Source organism: Salmo salar, chromosome ssa25, assembly GCF_905237065.1.
Source record: "Salmo salar chromosome ssa25, Ssal_v3.1, whole genome shotgun sequence".
Taxonomy (NCBI): Eukaryota; Metazoa; Chordata; class Actinopteri; order Salmoniformes; family Salmonidae; genus Salmo; species Salmo salar.
Genome location: NC_059466.1, coordinates 10,468,981 through 10,487,094, shown reverse-complemented (window position 1 = coordinate 10,487,094; position 18,114 = coordinate 10,468,981). Strand labels below are relative to the sequence as shown.

Here is an 18,114-nt window from a genome sequence, read left to right as displayed (position 1 = left end):
GTTGCTGCCATATACATTTTCCAGTTTGCCTATACAGTACCTTCATGGATGAACCCATCATGGGGGTCTGGTAGCCTAGCAGTTAAGAGCAGAACGGTCGCTAATTCCAATCCCCGAGCCTACTGTGAAAAGTCTGTGCCCTAGAGCAAGGCACTTAACCCAAATTGCTCCTATAAGTGCCTGCTAAATGACTGTAAATGTACGGTGACTTCAGAAAGTATTCATACCCCTTGACTTATTCTACATTTACAGCCTGAATTCAAAATGGATTAAATAGATTTTCTCGCCCATCTACACACAATACCCCATAATGACAGTGAAAAACTTTTCTTTTTTTTTGCAAATGTATTCAAATAAATCCAGAAATATCTAATTAGTGCATTCGGAAAGTATTCAGACCCCGTCACTTTTCGCACATTTTGTTACGTTACAGCCTTATTCTACAATGTGTGTGTGTGTAAAATCAAACTACACACAACACCCCATAATGACAAGCAAAAACAGGTTTTTAGAAATTATTGCAAATGTATTAAAAATAAACATCTTATTTACATAATTATTCAGACCCTTTGCTATGAGACTCAATTGAGCTCAGGTGCATCCTGTTTCCATTGATCATCCTTGATGTTTATACAACTGGATTGGAGTCCACCTAAATTCAGTGGATTGGACATGATTTGGAAAGGCACACATCTGTCTATATTAGGTCCCACAGTGCAAGTCAGAGCGAAAACCGATCCATGAGGTCCAAGGAATTGTCTGTAGAGCTCCGAGACAGGATTGTGTCGAGGCACACGTCTATGGAAAGGTACCAACAACAAAAAAGGTCACCAAGAACAGTGGCCTCCATCCATTCTTAAATGAAAGAAGTTTGGAACCGCCAAGATTCTTCCTAGAGCTGGCCGCCCAGCCACACTGAGCAATCGGGGGAGAAGGGCCTTGGTCAGGGAGGTGACCAAGAACCTGATGGTCACTCTGAATGAGCTCCAGAGTTCCTCTGTGGAGATGGGAGAACCTTCCAGAAGGACAACCATCTCGCAGAACTCTACCAATCGGGCCTTTATGGTAGAGTGGCCAGACGGAAGCCACTCCACAGTAAAAGGCACATGACAGCCCGCTTGGAGTTTGCCTAAAGGCACCTGAAGGACTCAGACCATGAGAAACAACATTCTCTGGTCTGATGAAACCAAGATTGAACTCTTTGGCTTGAATGCCAGGCGTCACGTCTGGAGGAAACCTGGCACCATCTCTACGGTGAAGCGTGGTGTTGGCAGCATCATTTTGTGGGGATATTTTTCAGTGGCAGGGACTGGGAGACTACGAGGGAAAGATGAAAGGAGCAAAGTACAGAGAGATCCTTGATGAAAACCTACTCCACACTTCACTGGGGTTCACCTTCTAACAGGACAAAGACCCTAAGCACACAGCCAAGACAACGCAGGAGTTGCTTCGGGACAAGTCTCTGAATGTCCTTGAGTGGCCCAGCCAGAACCCGATCATACATCTCTGGAGAGACCTGAAAATAGCTGTGCAGCGACGCTCCCCATCCATCCTGACAGAGCTTGAGAGGATCTGCAGAGAAGAATGGCAGAAATTCCCGAAATACAGGTGTGCCAAGCTTTTAGCATCCTACCCAAGAAGACTCCAGGCTGTAATCGCTGCTAAAGGTGCTTCAACAAAGTACTGATTAAAGGGTTCGAATATGTATGTAAATGTGATATTTCAGTTTTTTTATACATTTGCAAAAAACAGTTTTTGCTTTGTCATTATGTGGTATTCTGTGTAGATTGATTAGGAAAACAACAATTGTAATACATTTTAGAATAAGGCTGTAATGTAATAAAATGTGGAAAAAGTCTGGTCTGAATACTTTCCAAATGCACTGTAAGTATTCACACCCTGAGTCAATACATGTTAGAATAACCTTTGGCAACGATTACAGATGTGAGTCTTTCTGGGTAAGTCTCTGAGAGCTTTGCACACAACATTTGCCCATTTATTATTTTCAAAATTCTTCAAGCTCTGTCAAATTGGTTGTTGATCGTCGCTAGACAACCATTTTCAAGTCTTGCTTCATACCTGCATTAACTCGGCCACTCAGGAACATTCACTGTCATCTTGGTAAGCAACTCCAGTGTATATTTGGCCTTGTGTTTTAGGTTATTGTTCTGCTGAAAGGTACATTTTTCTGGAGGAAAACATACTAAACCAGGTTTTTCTCTATAATTTTGACTGTGCTTAGCTCCATTTAGTTTAGTTTATTTTTTATCTTGAAAAACACCCCAGTCCTTAACAATTACAAGCACACCCATAACATGATGCAGCCACCACTATGCTTGAAAATATGGAGAGTGGTACTCATTAATGTGTGTTATTGGATTTGCCCCAAACATAATAATTTGTATTAAGCACAAAAAGTTTAATTGCTTTGCCAAATTATTTGCAGTATTTCTATAGTGCCTTGTTGCAAACAAAATGCATGTTTAGAAATATATTTTTATTCTGTACAGGCTTCCTTTTAACTCTGTCAATTAGTTTAGTAGTGTGGAGTAACTACAATGTTGTTGATCCATCCTCAGTTTCCTATCACAGCCATGTAACTGTTTTAAAGTCACCATTGGCCTCATGGTGAAATCCATGAGTTTGCTTCCTCTCCGGCAACTGAGTAAGGAAGGACGCCTGTATCTTTGTTGTGACTGGGTGTATTGATACGCCATCCAAAGTGTAATTAATAACTTCACCGTGCTCAAAGGGATATTTCATGAATTATTTATTTATTACCCATCTACCAATAGGTTCACTTCTTTGCAAGGCATTGAAAAACCTCTGGTCATTGTGGTTGAATCTGTTTGAAGTTCACTGCTCGACAGATGGGACCTTATAGATCATTATATGTGTGGGGTACAGAGATGAGGTTGTCATTCAAAAATCCTGTTAAACAATATTATTGCACACATAGTGAGTCCATGCAACTTATGTGACTTGTTAAGCACATTTTTACTCCTGAACTTATTTAGGCTTGACACAACGAAGGGGTTGAATACTTATCGACTCAAGACATTTCAATGTTCATTTTTCATTAATTAGTAAATAATTCTAAAAACATAATTCCAGTTTGGCATTATGGGGTGTTGTGTGTAGGCCAGTGACCAACAATCCCAATTTAATCCATTTTAAATTCAGGCTGTAACACAACAAAATGTGGAAAAAGTCAAGAGGGTGTAAATACTTTCTCGAAAGCACTGCAGTTCCTAGGTCAGTTCTTCAAGAGGAAGAATGAGCTAAATGCCTCGACTAGGCACCGAAAGAGAGTTTACATTTATTTTCTGTTCCTCCAGTTCAATAAGACAAAGCGTGTCAATATTAGGCAAGTGTTCTTAATGTCTGGTATTCTCAGTGTGTAATAGGTCACGGAAATGACAAGTGTACCGTTAGCAGGAAATATAAAGAAAACAAGAGGATTTGTATCTGTTGGGGGAGAGTGTCACTACAATGAACCAGGCTTCTTGGAGAGCTTGTGAGCATTTGGGGAAAGCCAGCCAACACCTACTGGCCACAGTCTTATCACTCATGTTGTGTGAAACCAGGTCACTCTTTGTCTTTTGCCCCTGAGCACACAGGTCCAGATCATACAGCTCAGTCAGTCTTCTGGGGCAAAACAATTGTGACTAACCCCTCTATGGAATGGGACCCTTAACAGTGGTGGCCTGGCTCGAGAACAGGTGACTAGCAACTGAGGTAGCCTCTCAAAATGGCTGCCGTCTTCTTGTACAGTACAATGACTTGGGTTCCTGTGATTCATAAAAAAAAAAAACACTAACGAGACAGAATGTATAAACATTTTATTTTTAATTCAGAGCTCATGCAATACAAGCTGTATAAACGTCCTCCACTATAATGGAGTGTGAAGTGATTCTTGCATATTACATTTAAACAAAGATTATATCAAACAATGGTTTTAATGTATTTTACAATGATGGGAGATTATAGACAGTATGGTCCATTGGCATGTTGTACTCATGATTTTCTTGGTTTATGCATGACAGCATTGATTTCTACACACGAGGCAGAGAACAATTTTACAAGCAAATTGTTCAGAAAACTTCTCAATTAGCATCAACTGTTAACACTAGTATATAAAAACATTTTAAAGTTGTAAAAAAAGACTTCCAACATTTAAAGACGACAACATAATCTGATAATGTCATAAACAAATTATTTTACATCCAGTACAGTGTATGTATTGATTGACGGCTATTGTTACTTCTATGAAAAAGATATGGCCTTGTATGAAATATTCCTGAATAAATGTTCTGAACAAATGCTCTGTTCTGGAAAATGTGCTTACTTTACATTTTGGGGGTAATCCATGCCAAACATTAACATTGAGCTCAGTTCCTGGCATTTCTCTATAGAACACCAGCTGTAGTTCCCCAAACCTGCAGACCTGTCTGACTCCACATCAGCCTACAGGAGCCTTTAGCACAACCGCCCAGGGCTAAAGAAAGGCCTCACTGTTCTCTTCAAGTGCCGTGTCTATTCTCTCCAACCATAATATTTTCATTACCAAATCACCTCCGTGGCATAGGTCAGCAATGGTTTTCATAGGCAGAGGTAATAACCATGAAGTCTGTGCGTATTACATCGAGTCGAAGCATGTTTTAAAAATAAAGCTTCTGCAAACCTTCACAGTGGTGTTGGAGAGCTCCAAGAGCTACAAACCTACAGTTTTGCCTGGCTACAGCACGGTTGGTGTAATTGCAGTTAGTGGCCAGCTAAGACAACCTGAAGATGATGACTTTCTACTGTGGCAAAGGAACACACTGGTGGGGAGGTCTGCTGGACGGGGAAGAAGGAAACCTGAGGTAAACTTGGCAGGATTTTGAAAGCCGCCCACAGGAAAAAGGGTGGTATGGTTTTCCATGCTCACACCTGGTGTCTGGGTTTAGGATTGTGCTGTGTGCGATTTTGAGGCAAAGATTAGCGTAATGAGTAAATGCAAAGTCCTTCAGCTCAGCCTTGTGCAAAATGCAGTAGCAATGCCTGAAGGTGTTTTCGTTATTATGGACATAGTAGAATCAGTTAAAGTGCCTGTGTAACAATCACGATTAAAAATCACCTTTGAAGACAGATAAATCAATGATGACAAACAACTACAGTATAACAATTGCAAGGGGGTTAGAGATCTGTACACGAGGTGTCTACAAAAGCGTTAATGAGCCTATACGAGTTTCATTTTCACTTCACATCAAAAAAATTATTGGAATGCTCATAGAGAAAACAACAGGTTTACCCTCACTTCCTTTTAAGCTGTATAAGAATGTCCACTTTGGTCATTGAGAGCGTTGTTAATGTGAATGCATAGTTTTCTAGTTGTTCGCTATAACTAGCATATCAGCACCACCATGGCTGAGAGACAATACTGATGATACATTGAGAATAGTATATATATATATATATAGTACCAGTCAAAGGTTTTGGTACACCTACTCATTCCAGGAGTTTTTATTTTTACTATTTTCTACATTGTATAATAATAGTGAAGACATCAAAACTATGAAATAACACATATGGAATCATGTAGTAACCAAAAAAGTGTCAAACAAATCAAAATATATTTTATATTTGAGATTCTTCAAAGTAGCCACCCTTTGCCTTGATGCCAGCTTTGCACACTTGGCATTCTCTCAACCAGCTTCATGAGGAATGCTTTTCCAACAGTCTTGAAGGAGTTCCCACATATGCTGAGCAATTGTTGTCTGCTTTTGGTTCACTCTGCGGTCCAACTCATCCCAAACCATCTAAATTGGGTTGAGGTCGGGTGATTGTGGAGGCCAGGTCATCACTTAACAGGTGTGCCTTGTTAAAAGTTAATTCGTGGAATTTCTTTCCTTCTTAATGTATTATAGCCAATCAGCTGTGTTGTGACAAGGTAGGGGTGGTATACAAAAGATAGCCCTTTTTGGTAAAGAACCAAGTCCATATTATGGCAAGAACAGCTTAAATAGACAAAAAGAAGGTCAGTCAATCTGGAAAATTTCAAGAACTTTGAAAGTTTCTTCAAGAGCAGTCGCAAACACCATCAAGCGCTTTGATGAAACTGTCTCTCATGAGGACCGCCACAGGAAAGGAAGACCCAGAGTTACCTCTGCTGCAGAGGATAAGTTCATTAGAGCTACCAGCCTCAGATTGGAGACCAAATAAATGCTTCACAGAGTTCAACAGACACATCTCAACATCAACTGTTCAAAGGAGACTACATGAATCAGGCCTTCATGGTTGAATTTCTGCAAAGAAACCACTACTAAAGGACACCAATAAAACTTGCTTGGGCCAAGAAACACGAGCAATGAACATAAGACCAGTGGAAATCTGTCCAAATTTGAGATTTTTGGTTCCAACCGCCGTGTCTTTGTGAGACGCAGAGTAGGTGAATGGATGATCTCTGTATGTGTGGTTCCCACCGTGAAGCATGGAGGAGGAGGTGTGATGGTGCTTAGCTGGTGACACTGTCTGTGATTTATTTAGAATTCAAGGCACACTTAACCTGCATGGCTACCACAGCATTCGGTAGCGATACGCCATGCCATCTGGTTTGCGCTTAGTAAGACTATCATTGACCCAGAACACACCTCCAGGCTGTGTAAGGGCTATTTGACCAAGAAGGAGAGTGATGGAGTGCTGCATCAGATGACTTGGCCCCCACAATCACCTGACCTCAACCCAGTTGAGATGGTTTGGGATGAGTGAAGGAAGTGCACAGCATATGTGGGAACTCCTTCAAGACTGTTGGAAAAGCATTCCAAATCAAGAAAAACCCTTAAATGAGTAACTGTGTCTAAACTTTTGACTGGTACTCTTTGTGAATACAGAACAAAAATATAAATGCAACATGCAACAATTTCAAAGACTTTGCTGAGTTACGGTTCATAGAAGGAAATCAGTCAATAAAAAAAATGATTAGGCCCTAATCTATTTATTTCACATAACTGAGCAGGGGCACAGCCATGAGTGGGCATAGGCCCACCCACTTGGGAGCCAGCCAATCAGAATTTGTTTTTCCACAAAAGGGCTTTATTACAGACAGACACTCATCCGCACCCCACCTCACCCCCTCTGACGATCCCGCAAGTGAAGAAGCCGGATGTGGAGGTCCTGGGCAGGCGTGGTTACACGTGGTCTGCGGTTGTGGCGTACTGCCATATTCTCTAAAACAACGTTGAAGGCGGCTTATGGTAGAGAAATTAACATTAAATTATCTGACAACAGCTCTGGTGGACATTCCTAAAGTCAGCATGGCAATTGCACACTCCCTCCAAACTTGAGACATCTGTGGCATTGTGTTTTGACAAAACTGCACATTTTAGAGTGGACTTGTATTGTCCCAAGCACAAGGTGCACCTGTGTAATGATCATACTGTTAAATCAGCTTCTTGATATGCCACAACTGTCAGGTGGATGGATTATCTTGGAAAAAGAGAAATGCTCACTAACAGGGATGAAAACAAATTTGTGCATTTTTGTGCATATGGAAAATGTCTGGGATATTTTTTTTCAGCTCATGAAACATGGGACCAACACTTTACATGTTGCGTTTATATTTTTGTTCAGTCTATCTATCTATCTGTATCTGCACTCCTTGAATAAATAATTTGCATAACCCTTATAACCATGTATTAAAGAGACTTTATCCCATGCTCGTTAAGCAAAATAAGTAAGAACCTGTTTCTCACTGGTAAAACCGGTAATCTAAATCATTGTCAATTACTAAAGCTTAAGTAACTTAGACGTTTGAAATGCTAACATGAATGGCTATAGTAACAATGAACTACTGAGAAACAAATGTGGAAATGAAAATCCCGCGGCTGATGCAGAGCTGTAATGAGATGCAAACACCACTAGAATCACAGAACATACTTAAGTAGTATGCAGCTGTAACCGTAGTAACTGCAAGAAATACCTGCATTTTTCCTCTCTCATTTACTGTAGCTTTAGCTGCAGCCCCTTGAATAACAAGACAGCTAGATTGAAATATTGGAAGTAGGGAGAAGCAATGTTTATTTTTTGACACCTTTTCTATAAGGCCTCATTCAAGCTGAGCTTTTTGTCTGTGAGGGGCTGCTTTTCTGTGTCTGTGGCCGCACTGCTCTTCCCCCTTCCGCAAAACGGCTAATGCTATATCACAATGGCAAAGGACAGCCCGTGCTAGGGTTAGGTGCAAAAGTAGATACATTAGCGCTGTGGGGGCTAGACGCAAGCATGTTTAGGTTGATAGCTAGCGGGCAGGAGGAGGAGTGGACAATAGTGTGCCCCGCAGGCTGCAGGTAGAGCTATTAGCAGGGACAGCGTCTCTTTAATGGGCTACACGGTGGTGGGAAGCGAGGAGGGAGAGTCCGGGAGGGCCTGGGCCTTCTGCTCTGGCGAGCAGCAGAGGAAGAGGCGCCGCCCGAGGCTCTTGAAGGCAAACCTGAAGTACATGATGTGGCCAATGGCCACAAAGGAGACGGAGAGGATGACGAGAAGGCCGAAGGCCTCAGGGTTGGGCGCCAGAATCACCATGATAAAGTGCAACAGGTCCAGGAGGTAGTTCATGGAGTTCTGGACACCATTAATCACCCCCCTCTCCGACTCGATCACATTCTCTTGGATGAGCTGGGTCACGGTCAAGTCAAAGGACCATAGACCTACAGAGGGGAAAACATGAGCACAGCAGTCATTTAGAATGGCATTTTTACGACCACATAAAAATGATATAGGAACAGGCAATCACCGCTATGACTGTAATTATCAGCTGATATTGGAATCAAAGGTTGACAATATTGCTCTGTGGAGACATTAACACCGGATCTGAAGCCGACTTCCCTCCCTGCTGGTGCCTGCCTTTTGTAACAAAGTTCATACGCTAACTGTTAACACATGACATAGCAGCACTTTTCCCAGTGTGGACTTTTGAGTTACTCACCAATTCTAGCAGCAATAACCCCTGAAAACAGCAGGCTGACTGACAGGTAGGACTGCAGAGGTGGCAGTTCTTCAGCAGGCAGTGCGGTCGAACCGTTGACCAGCAGACCATCGATGTTTAACATGCTAGCCGGATGGTCGGCCTCTGGTAAGTTGCCGCCGTTTCCGGTCAGGTGGCTGTAGATGTCCTGGAAGGGCGAAACGCTGAGGTCGAAGGGGCTGCCCGGTGCGAAGACGGACGCCACGCACAGAATTAAGCAGGAGAGTTGCACCACACCTGAGATGAAGCCTGTGCGGATTAGGCCACACTTCTTGCGAACCCAGGTGAAGGCCACCGTGCCACAGATGCCTGACACGGCTGAGGCACCCATCAGCAGGCTGAGCACAGAGCCGTTGAGGCCCTGGGTGTAGGCGTAGCCCGTGGTGATGCAGTCAAATCCAAGCACCGTCATGTAGAGGAAGGACAGCGACATGCCTGCGAAAAAGATGGACTGGTTGTAGTAGGCCACCCAGCCGTCGCGGATGGTGCGCAGGGGCTCTGTTATCTGGTAGCAGCAGCTAGTCTTCTTGGGAGAGTCGGCCTTGACGACAGCCATCTCGTTCATGAGCTGGGAGCCCTCTACTGTGCCCTTGCCGTTTTCTAGCTCTACAGACCACAGGAGGAAGAACAGACATACATGAGTGACTGTTTTGGGGCCACAAGACCGTACACAGATAGAGAAATACTAAATGATGAGATCTAAGTGAGGGCCAGCCCAACTAACCACCTCAACAACAGATGTATATTTGACCAAAGAAATTGCAAGATCTTACAAGAAGACTTATGTTCATTGACATTAATACATGTCTGTCAGTGATGTTCATTGAGGGCTAGAACATACCGTTCGGGAAGTTAAGTTGTTTCAGTTCCTGGTCATCATCATCTTTTTTGCCAGCCTTCAAGGCCAGTGCTGGGGTTTTCTGGTAGACCTTCCATAGCAGACCGTACTCAAGGCACATAGAGCACAGGTTCCAGCCCGCAATAAAGCCGCAGCCAATGAAGTTCGAGCCGAAAGCCATGATCTGGCCCACCAGCATGGGAGCTAGGATGTTGGTCAGCTGGTCGATGATCCGCACTGTGGCGTTCATGTCTATTAAAAGAAGAGCATAATTACATTACTGTCCATTGTCCACAGGAAACGTAAATTCATATTTTACTTTACCCTGTCTAAGCTTGGGTGGTATACCATATACCAGGGTATTTTGAAATAACGACGGTATGATTTTCAATACTGTGAAAAATAATCATAACATTTTTGGGGTTTGGGGCATCCTAGAGGGCATCCTAGAACCCTGTCTTAAGTTACACGTTCTCCTGAATTACAATATTTGCTGACAGAAGAAGTTCAAGGAGTCAAACATGGCTTCTAATTTGTATCTGCTTTCCTTATGACCTTATCTGAAAGGACTTGATTGACAGCTTTAAGTAGAGAAGCTGCTTTAAGTGACTGTGACATGATAGGACAGGTTTTTCCACTAATTCATGTCAAGGATTTTTATAGGTTTCCTTAAGGTTATACAGTGCAATACACTTCAGGTTAATTGACTTCACTGGTGCAGACAAGCAACATGTAGCACACAGCTCTGGTCATTCAGGAACTGTTAGTCTTTATGGCGTGTATGGCCTCATTCCTTTGAGATTATCTGTGCGGAAGTGTTGCATTTTTACTGTAAAAAAATCTGATTTATAGCTTTAGTGAACCAAGGTGAAATGGACAGTTCTAAAAGAAAAATTAGTGATTTAGCTGTGATTGGGTTCAAAGGTCACGCCACTGCAAGGCGATAAAGGTCCGTTCACATGAGCCCTATTGATTTGGGCTGGTTTCCCATGGAGACTGACCTGCCAACTTGCTGCTGTCCTGTCCAGCCACAACCACCACCCAGTCTCTCTGGATGGTAATTGACATGGCAGTACTGGCCAAATTAGCAATGTTGGCTATGGAGATGACCAGGATATAGCAGCATGTCTGAAAACCAAGAAAACTATACATTTTTGTTTGCTTTGGTAAAAACAAAACATAAAAACATTTTTAAGGTGTACAAATTTACTTTCTACAATGGAAATGTTGGCCTCGACATGTGTTCTTACACACAACAACAACAATGAGCAAAGCATATCATTTAATCTAGAAACCGCTTACAACCATAATCCAGCGTGAGACTGAAATAAACAGGCCTGCTGTTTTTTTTTGTGTACATTATAATTGCAGCTGTTCTGACCAGAGATGGACTGGCTCAACTGGCCAGGCAGCATTTCGCTCCCTCACATGACGGCCCTAGAAGAACCTGCTGACTACACAGTCGTGAACAAGACACTCAATCTTCTGTTTCACCACCACCTTCAGAAAACTCACAGCCCCCCCCCCTTAAAATCCAAAGGCCCCTTCACAAATGCGTGATTTGTCCCACAATACACTGACTACACCACGTGAGAGACACTTTGTTCATGATCCTGATAGTGTAGCAGCCAGCAGATTGTAACATTCGCTATTGCAACAGTCTTCTTCTATCAACCATAAAAACAAGGCGCTATAGTAATCAACGGATATTCCTAACTTTGAACAAGCATATCTCCTGTCCCGTTTGAGCTACAGTCATGACATTTTGTGCATATATGCATGTCCTCACGAGCAACACATTTCCCGTAAGGACCTATAAGCTGAGCCCATTACATTTCCCGCAAATGGAGACTTTTTGTCCCCCACCAAACTTTGAACAAGCATATCTCCTGGGGCCTCATTTATAACAGTTGCGTAAATTTCACACTACATTTCTGCGTGCGCCACTTCTGAAAAGTCTGCGTACGTCATTTTTTTTATTGAGAGTTACAAATTTGCCGCATGACATACATACGGATGTTTCCCGTTATAAATCAGACAGGTCGTATAAAACGGTGTGCGAATGAATGCTACAGCCCACACTTCTATGCAAAAGACAAATTGTTGTTACATTTTTTATTTATCAATAGATTAGTGGGTTTCTTTGTTCTGCCTTGGTGTAGGCTCTGAGATGAAATAGTACAATGATGTCGCGCTCCTACTGCACACCAACACTGTAGCTTACCTAAACTGTCAAATATTTTATATAAGCTACTGGTCTATTTACTCTGTTGGCAGAATGCAATTTAAAAAAAAAAATTATAATAAGGACTGTTAGTTTCTATAGAAGAAAACAATTTGTATATACACATGCATCTCCTCATGAGAAACAAGTCTCCCATAAGGCTCTTTAAGCTCTGCCCATTCACAAAAGGTGAACATATTTAAAGGGCGTGTAGACTATATATACAGGCACTGTAATTCCATACAGATACAGTTGACAATTAAAGGAAAACTATTTTGGTATTTGTTTCATTAGTCCATTGTTGATATAGTCCCAAAATGTTTTGCGTTTCAGCAATCAAGTTTTCAAGAGATATAACTTATACAGAAACACAGCCAGTCTGATGTTGACAATGTTTTTTTTCTCTTTTGCATTAATCCACGTAAAGTAAATTTGAATAATATGACTAATTGGCCCAAGGAGGGGGCGCTGCATCATTCATGCGGGACGACATGTTTACTGTTGCCTTGTTCAATGTGTAGGCTAGGCTACTGTCCAGAAGCTGAACTGATATGTAAAGGTTGTTGAAATGACACACTTGAATTTCACATCATAGTAGACTTAGGTTAGAACATTGTACTTGTCAAATGGGTAAAATGCTTTCGCTGCAAATGACCACTTAATGATCATGACAGTATGAAAAGTCTAGGAAATGCAATCTTACCAGAATCCATCCATTGTATAACTCTGCAATCTGTTCTTTGAGCTGGAAAACCACCATCAACAGGATCCCACACAGTATGACAGCAAAGTTCTGGACAACCAGCGAAGTCTGGGCCACTATCAATGGGAGGATAAGCATTAGAGACATAGTCACAAACAATTTATTTATGTCTGAGTAAATCACTTAATTGGAGACTTCCCTCAAGACACAATGGGTTCATTGAATGGTCTCGAATAGAGAATTATGCCAATTTCCATCTAAATTAACCCATTCCCCAAAAACTCTAATCCCAAGCAATTAAAATGAATGATCAAGTAATGTTTTGACTATGTATATTGTTCATTCCTGTTCAGTGTATTCAGTTCTGTTCAGAAACACTGACTTTAAAGTAGGCCTAATTATGGCTGCATACCTTTGAGTCTTGGGTTTTTGTCAACCCAGTCACCGATAATGGCTCCAAGGAGCAGCACTGACCCCGCCACCACCAGTCCGTACACAGCCGTGAGCAGAAGGCTGTTGCCATACAGCCCCACCAGAAATACGGCTACAGCAAAGTTCCACATACGATCGCCCTACAAAGACACGCATGTTAACTTTTGTTGTTTCAGCCAGCTGTTAAAATGCACGGCACACTAGGCTATAGCTGATGAATGATGCTTGCAGAAACATGATCCTTGTCTACTACTAAGCAGGGCCGGCGCCAGAACGAATCAGTTGGATGGGCATTTGATTTCAGTAGGGGGCACATTTAAAAAAAAAAAAGGTTTTTATAGTAAATACATGTAATTTAACTGTCAACAAAATATTACTTTTTAAATGTGGCAAGAACACTTTTTTTTAAATGACTTCATAATTTCACAATCAGAGTTCGTATCGACAGATGTAGCCTATTGAATATCATTGTAGAGTAGGCCTATGCATAAAATGCATCGTCCAATTGCAACGTCTGCCTATGCCCACACATATTATCTCAAGAAAATGTTTATATTTTTAATACCCTCAAACACCAAGTTAGGCATTGCCTATCTAATTTTAAAATAGGCCATCATCAGTCATCACTGTCAATTGCAAAGGACAATTCTTCACGTTTTACCGGTGAAATGTCCAAACTGCATGCCAATCATTTGATCTCAATCAGTTTAATGGGAATATGCATTTAGATCTTCTTGAATTACTGTTTTGTGAGCAAATTAAAGCAGATGGTATTAACAAAATGTTAGCCTTTCTTGTAGGCCTTCCTATGTATCCGCTGCTAAGGTCACTTTCTATCACTCTAAATTTCAAGCTTCTACCGCTAACCCTAGGAAACTCTTTTCCACCTTCTCCTCCCTCCTTAATCCTCCACCCCTCCCCCTCATTCCTTCCTCTCTGCGGACAACTTTGTCTACCACTTTGAACAGTAGGTTGACGACATCCAGTCCTCACTCACTCAGCCTATTGTGTCCACTGGTCCTACTGACACAGAACTATCCCACGCCTTGACCACTTACAAAACTATATACCTGTATCCCTTCTTTCTTTTCTTTCCAAAACACTTGAGCGTGCTGTCTCTGATCAACTCTCAGAACAATCTTCTTGACCCCAACCAGTCAGGCTTCAAGACGGGTCACTCAGCCGAGACCGCTCTCCTCTGTGTCGCGGAGGCTCTCCGCACTGCCAAAGCCGACTCTCGCTCCTCTGTTCTCATCCTCCTAGATTTACCCGCTGCCTTCGACACTGTGAACCATTAGTTCCCCCTCTCCACTCACTCAGGGCTGGGCGTCCCAGGCTCTGCACACTCTTGGATTGCATCCTACTTAGCAGGCCGGTCCTACCAGGTGACGTAGAGAGGATCTGTTTCTGTACTAGGCTTGGGCAGTATGCTGTATACTGGAGTATTTGTAAATAGCCACGGGATGGTTTTTCAATACCTGCAGATCACATTCTTCATTTCACCTGTCACATTATTTTACATTATGAAGCTTATTGTAGTTCCCCAGAACAGTTGAGCCAGTCATGTGTTTGTTTGTACAGCGGGAGAAAGAAGGCACCAGGTGAGTCCAGCTGTGTATTGACAGGGGTTGCGTTTTATAAGGAAAGTCAACAGTGTTATTTATTCTTCAATAGAGTGACGTGCAGGGATGTGCAACTATAGATTTCCTTCACAGAAAAGACATTGCAACGCATTCGGCAGAAAATAGCTTCATTTTCAGAAGTGCAACGCTATTTGGATGGCAGCCACAAGTAAATTAGTTTACAAAGAATAAGCAAGGTATTTTTTTGCAAAGAATTATGCATGGCCATCATATTTCTAATGTTCATCATAGAAAGAATGTAGCCAGCTACATTTCCTAATATTTTGCTTAAAGTTAATCTTGCATTTTATTGGAGAAAAGTTGGCTGGCTACACTGAGAAAAGAATGCTTGTTCGTTAATTCTCATCCAAGTGGAGAAGTGCAACTGAAGCACAACATTTGTCAAGATGCCAAAATTACAATAGGAAGCATTTTACATCTGCATTTACAAAACACAGCAAGATATTTCTTATGTGTTTTGTCTTTTTTCCTTAAAGGACATCACCATAACCAAGTGGTCCCATATCGTTTTGGGTCCCACTGCGCAAGAGTGGGTCCGTGGAGTTTTATGAACATCAAGGCAGACGCGGTGAATTTGGATCCTAGATTTCGTCGGTGGATCAGTTTGTCTGCATATGCATTAGAGGTGGTACGTTTCTGTAAACTAAGCACACAGACAGCAGGGCGAGTTCAAGTGCGTCATACATGAGCCCAAACTTTTGAGGACAGCCGGTTTAGCAACCCCTGGTAGTCTTTTTTGTCTGTGGCTGTTTTTGTTACAGCTCGAAGTGATCAGGTTTTCATGGAATTATTGTGGTAATTATACTGAACAAAACATGTAAAGTGTTGGTCCCATGTTTCATGAGCTGAAATAAAAGATCCCATAATTTTCCATACGCAATTTTTTTTTATTTCTCTCAAATGTTGAGCACAAATTTGTTTACATCCCTGTTAGTGAACATTTCTCATTTGCCAAGATAATCCATCCACCTGACAGGTGTGGCATATCAAGAAACTGATTAAACAGCATGATCATTACACTGGTGCACCTTAAAAGGCCACTAAAATGTGCAGTTTTGTTACACAACACAATGCCACAGATGTCTCAAGTTGAGGGAGCGTGCAATTGGTATGCTGACTGCAGGAATGTCCACCAGAGCTACTGCCAGAGAAATGAATGTTAATTTCTCTACCATATGCCGCCTCCAACGCCATTTTAGAGAATTTAGTAGTACGTCCAACCGGCCTCAACCACAAACCACGTGTAACCACGCCAGCTTAGGACCTCCACATCTGGCTTCTTCACCTGCGGGATCGTTTGAGATCAACCACCTGGACACCCGATGAATCTGAGGAGTATTTCTGTCTGTAATAAATCCCTTTTGTGGGGGAAAAACTAATTCTGATTGGCTGGGCCTGGCTCCCGAGTCATATGAAATCCATAGAATAGGACCTAATGAATTTATTTCAATTGACTGATTTCATTATATGAACTGTAACTCAGTAACATCATTTTAATTGTTGCGTTTATATTTTTTTGTTCCGTGTAAATGTCATTTATTTAGAATGTATCTGAATTAATTCTCCAGAAATATTTTTACCAGCTCCGTGTATTCTCAAATTGATAAAAAGTGAGGGAACACCGGCTGCCCTGCTCCCCGCGCTAAGGCACCATTTCATCCCTGTTCAATTCGCAAGTGGCTGAAACTGTCACCGGAGAAAGCATCCGAGCGAGTGAAACAGCTCCCCTCTGTGTAACTATGTGTAGCCAATGTATCTGATGCTGTCTGGACAAAAATAAGTATGACATGCCATATAAGTATGATACCAAGCTGTTCTCAGAGCATTTCGTATTATTTTGTACGTAAATCCAAGACACTCCATTTAGTATGATATGTTACGTTTCGTATGGGATGTATTTACATGTATTATGTTGTGTCTAGTCTATCAGACCAGGCCGGGGCTACAAATACTGAGACTGATGAGCCCTGTTTCGCTCGCTCAGATGCGTCTTTGTGTCGGCGCGCATCTCCTCAAATAAATTATGAATATTTAAATGTTTTATCAGGATGGACAAGGAGGTACGGTAGGGCCCCCTAAACTCGCCCATAATACCGACCTTGCAACTGAGCCTAAAGTGATCATACACTATATAAATTAATAACGGTCTACTGCCAAGGACTGTTACACAAAATAAACATTACCTAAACAAATGCATGCACCTGATTTACAAATACCATAACAGAACAACTATTGTATGCATGGACTATTACACGCTATATCGAACCATCCATGGGTCCACCGATCAAGCATTTTTTTTAGCAACACTTTTTGTCAAGCCAGACTAAGCGCGCGCAAGATGCGCCCCACTGGATGGGAAAAAGCCTACAGCTCCTTCAATTGTGTACCTATTCTTAAACATAAATGGGCTAAAACATTTTGTCAAATGGCCCTCCACCATGAGCAATAAGGTGATGGCCTACCTACTCCTTATTTTACTTTAAATGGTTTATCTTGGCTTCGTTTCACTTACCCATGTCGAGAGGCCATGTCCCAGGTAAATCAGGAACTTTGGTGATGTGAAGAACTCCTGGACAGATTCTGCAAGGAAAAGGATGTTTACGACTCGTTGTTATTAATATCATATGGCCACCTGTGTGGTCAATACATTCGGCAGCCACAATTTATTGATCAAATATGCCATTTAAATGAGTCCTTGTAAAATAACTGAAAACATAAAATTGACCTACCACAGCAACGTTTCTTAGATCCAGCGTTATCCATTGTAATACTTTGCCGGAAATAATTAACGTTTGCCCAATATTTATTTATCTTCGTAATGCAAGGCTATCGATGGGAGACGCTCTGTGCATAAAATGTTCGGCAAACGCACGCCAAAGCTCCCCTTTCTCCTTTCCAAACTTAGCTATCACTGTAGCTGAAGTTGGAAACAGATATCTTAGCCGAAAAGCCCTTTTAGTTCAAATGCAAAACAATAAAATCTCCCGAACAGCTACAGCAACCTTCTCTCGTCTTTTCTGCACTGCCAACAGCGTTTATGTCACTGGTCAATATACAGTAGCCCGAAGGAATACGTCACAGTCACATGACTCGAGCCTCACAGCCTATACAGATGCATTCAAAACAAACAAAACAAAGCCCTTGTGGCGAACTATTATTTACGATGCATTGTTGCAATAGATCTGACATTATCCATGGTTTTGGTGGTTGTTAGAATGTTATTCATTCTAATAATAACTGCTTATATCGGGAGGGAGGGGGGATGGGGAGGTA

At 41.9% G+C, this 18,114-nt stretch overlaps 1 protein-coding gene across 1 annotated transcript; it reads right to left on the bottom strand.

Annotated features, from left to right (window-relative positions):
• Positions 1-7,556: 7,556 nt before the first annotated feature.
• On the bottom strand, positions 7,557-17,886 carry LOC106586140 (solute carrier family 40 member 1). Its single transcript, XM_014173032.2, has 8 exons — positions 17,571-17,886; positions 17,354-17,421; positions 13,179-13,338; positions 12,767-12,882; positions 10,841-10,967; positions 9,843-10,091; positions 8,963-9,607; positions 7,557-8,684 (listed from the first exon to the last, which is right to left on the bottom strand). Exons 1-8 carry the CDS (start codon positions 17,602-17,604, stop codon positions 8,362-8,364), a joined length of 1,722 nt encoding a protein of 573 aa, XP_014028507.1. The 5' UTR covers positions 17,605-17,886; the 3' UTR covers positions 7,557-8,361.
• Positions 17,887-18,114: the final 228 nt, after the last annotated feature.